The following is a 4,014-nucleotide window of genomic DNA, read 5'->3' as shown; positions in this document are numbered from 1 at the left end:
GAATGACTCTTATGCTTTTAAATAAATCAGTTTTGAGCATGTTCATGCACCACGGATGCCATGTGATATTTTAGGTTGTATGCATTAGAAATCACGAATATGTTGCATTGCATAATATGTTGTTTATGTGGATGAATGTTGAATGATCCATTAGCCCTCATATGTTATGACATGATGATATGATATGGAAGTCCAGGTGTGGCCTGCACTACGCCCCTGGCACTATGTAAGAGAAAGACCGGAAGTGGCCTGAACTATGCCCCCGGCATCATGGATTATGTATGTTATGTTATGTTATGTTATGTATAAGGGAAAGACCAGGTGTGGCCTGCACTACGCCCCTGGCATGATTGGATTATGTAGAGGGCTAAATGGTGATAAGTTCATCCTTGATATGATTAGTTGTGATGTGATGCATTCCATGATAGCATGTGTTTTAAATGCTTTATGATTCTGCTCACTGGGCTCTAGTAGCTTACCCCTCTCCCAAATTCCCCAGGTTTGCAGGTACGGGCTAGACAGAGAAGTCAATGAGAGTAATGAAGTCTTATGTATGTAATAGTTAGAAGGTGGACATGACAGTTTTTATAATGATGTATAGATATGTAATGTAACGATATTGAGGTTAGAAGTGTGCTTGACCATAGTATAATGTAATCCCCTTTTGAAACATGATCTTAATGTTATTGATGTCCATGTTTAGCTAACTCAACACTTGTTATGTCACCCCATTGGGGGCATTGATGAGATCCCACAGAGGGGTCAGGTTTATGATTATGTATAAGTTCAGTGCATGCACAGGTTGAGTTTGGCGTATGATAGAATGTATGAAAGAAAAGTTTTAAATTTTTATGTATGTTGTTGATCATGTATGGGATTAAACAGGTTTACAGGTTACATGTCAGGCTTGCTACGGGTCCCGGCGGCCTTAAGTCGACCCGGATCCTAGCGCCGGTAGCGGTCCGATTTTCGGGTCGTTACAAATTCAAATCAACAATAGTAAATTTTGTGTCCCATTTTTCCACAACTGTAACATTTGATTTTTGATTTGTCGAATTTCTTCTTTTGCGATTTCGACTCATCATCACCGCCTCGGCTTGACTCACCACTGTGTCTTACTCTGCCACGACCGCGTCCTCCGCGTCCTCTGCCTCTATCACCTCTTGTATCAGCAGTCTTGTTCTTTTTAGCCTCCTCCCTAGCTTTCCACTCAGCTCTTGTAAGAAGAACTGTTTCATCAGATCTCCCACCACAGCTAAGCAATCTTTCTTCATGAGCTTTGAGTGAACCTATCACCTCCTCAACTGATTTGGTGGTTAGGTCACTGAATTCTTCAATTGTGGTTGCGATCTGTAGAAACTTTGGTGAAACTGATCTCAACAGTTTCTTCACCACTTTTACTTCCTCTACAGTGTTGCCAAGGCTTCTCAACTTATTGACAATAATCGTGAGTTTCCCTGAGAAATCATCAACATTCTCAGAGTCGCTCATTCTCAACGCGTCGAACTCACTCCACAATGACTGAGTTCTCACTTCTTTAACCTTGTCTGCCCCTAGGTTCATTGTTCTCAGCATACTCCATGCTTCCTTTGCGGTCTTCTTCGCACCCAATTGAAGCAAGGTATCTTCCCCTATACCTTGGTAAATGGCAGCCAATGCCATTTTGTCTCTGTGACTATCAATTGGGCCAGGTGACTCAACTGCGTCCCACACTCCTTGAGCCATCATAAAGACCTCCATCTTTGTAGCCCATGCTGCGTAATTACTCTTTTTCAGCATAGGATATTTTAACGAAACTGAACTTCTTTTCTCAGGGAACAAGGTACCTCTAGCTGTAGTAGAACTCTCTTCATTTGAGACTTCCTCACTTTCTTTTAACTCTCTCTCTTTCTGTTCTCTCTCTCTCAACGTTCTAACTCTCTCAATTTCAAGATGAGACATCTTAAGGCCTTGATCTTAAGGCTCTGATACCAAGTATCAGAATATCAGAAAAAAATAGTAGAAATCAAAAGCAACAAAACTGAACAGAGGAAAAGATTACTCTTTCTTCACATTCACTAAAACTCTAAAATATACAGCAATATATAGAGGGAAAAAAAAAACAAACTTAGCGGAAATCTGTTGTAACATATTTCAATATCTGCACTAACAGCAATTACTCCTACAAAATAGGTACTAAGTATTGACTAAGCAATAATAAAATAAATAAAACAAAATTAAAAAAAAAACAAGTTTAACTACTACAGGGACTTCTCCTTCTAGCTCGGTTGTGGATTTGCACTCTTCACGGCCGAGTTGGGTGTTTTTTAACTTTTGTTTGGTTTTGTCTTTTGTTGCTTTCCTCTAGCAGTTGTGTTGTTATTGTGATAGTTTGTTGATGAGGCTACTATGTTATTTTCTTTTTCATATTGTTCTCTTTTGCTTTCTCTGTGCAAGAGGGAGACTGATCAGATTTGTTCTTCCTATGTCCATTTTCTGGCGAGAGGAAGAGGCGATAGTTTGAGACCTGACTCTTCAAAGGTGTGATAGGGACGCCAAAAAGCACATCTCCCTCGATTTTCGCTGGAAACTTTAGTTCTGAGATGGCGTCCTTGTTCTCTGGCAAGGGTGTCCTGGTTGGCTGAGAAAGGTATTCTGTCCGTGTATGGCCAAATCTCCATCGTTCTTCACTAGATTGGATTTTATGCAGTGTTTTCTTCTCCAGGTGTCGACTCTCTATCTGGAAGCTTCAAGCTTTGATTATGGCTATTCCATTGATCGTAGTGAGTGCTGTTATGGCCATGTTTTTGGCTATTATTATTGGTGTTGCTTTCTACTGCCTTTCTTTTCGATGACGGGTTCTTTCAGATTTTACTTAAATGGTTTAAAGTTGAAATTCTCACAGATTTTTCTTGAAGTATATATAGGGATTATGTTTTACAATAGATTTATAAATATATAATAAATAATAAAGTAGAACAATTCAAATCAACAATAGTAAATTTTCAACTTAATATCTTTTGAGATATACTTGCACCAAATGGATTTTTTTTTCTTTTTTGTAGAAAAGGAGAGGAGATAGAACAGCAGGCCAATGGACACTCTTTTAACATATAATAAGAAAAATGTGATATATTTTCCACATAGGCAATTGTTTAATGATCAATAATCACATCGTTGCAGAAAAAATCTGATATGTTTCAAATCATGCTACAGTCATAGAGAATGATAGATTGAAACATTCATACATATAAAATCAATTAACATATATGTAGTAGAGAGATGGTCTTTTTGTAATACCATTATTCGCTCTTTTTTTTTCCAAGATATATTAATATAACAAGAAAATAAAAAAGAAAAGAAACTTTTGTGAGAGGAAGAATCTGTTTAATGTTATTATTTTAAAAGTATATTAGTTAGGAACAATTTAAATCTTAAGTCTATTAAAATAGTACTTTTAAAATAATAACATAAATTTTTAATTGTTCCTAACTAATAGTACTATTTTAAGTATATTAGTTAGGAACAATTAAAAATTTATATTATGTTAAATTTATTATACTTTAATCATCAGAACTACATAATATTTAAATAATATTAAAATAAATTTTTTTGTTAAAAAAACTAATAGTAGTACAAAACATTCTTCTAAAATTGCTTGTGATAAATAAAATTCTAAACTAGTAATCCGGTACTTTAAGACAATATCATCTTACATAATAACAAGATAGTAAAAAGCAAAGAAAGAAAGACAAGCAGATGTGTTAGGTTTTGTCATTCGATGATGGAACCACCTTTGGGTCTCCCTTCCATCTGGTTGTTATTTTGTTTTGTTTGTTTTCTTTCCTTTTTTGGTGTTGTAGTAGTTCGTTAGCATATTAATTGTGTTTGAATTTTGTGTTTACATTGGATTTTGGATCTGTAAGTTCTGTATGTAGGTGTGTCTGATCTGCTTCAGAGAGGGTTTATAAGTGTTCACGTTGATATCTTGGAACTGCGCTGTTACGTCCGGCAAACAACACTAAACAACACTGT

General features: G+C 36.2%; 1 protein-coding gene across 1 annotated transcript; it reads right to left on the bottom strand.

Moving 5' to 3' along the window:
* Nucleotides 1-990: 990 nt before the first annotated feature.
* Nucleotides 991-1,941, bottom strand: LOC110615395. The gene has a single exon (XM_021757237.1). The coding sequence runs from the start codon at nt 1,939-1,941 to the stop codon at nt 991-993; it is 951 nt and encodes a 316-aa protein (XP_021612929.1).
* Between the last annotated feature and the right edge of the window lie 2,073 nt (nt 1,942-4,014).

Source organism: Manihot esculenta, chromosome 5 (assembly GCF_001659605.2).
Source record: "Manihot esculenta cultivar AM560-2 chromosome 5, M.esculenta_v8, whole genome shotgun sequence".
In the NCBI taxonomy this organism is placed as follows: Eukaryota; Viridiplantae; Streptophyta; class Magnoliopsida; order Malpighiales; family Euphorbiaceae; genus Manihot; species Manihot esculenta.
The sequence above is the reverse complement of the archived record's forward strand: the minus strand, read 5'-3'. Positions and strand labels throughout refer to the sequence as shown.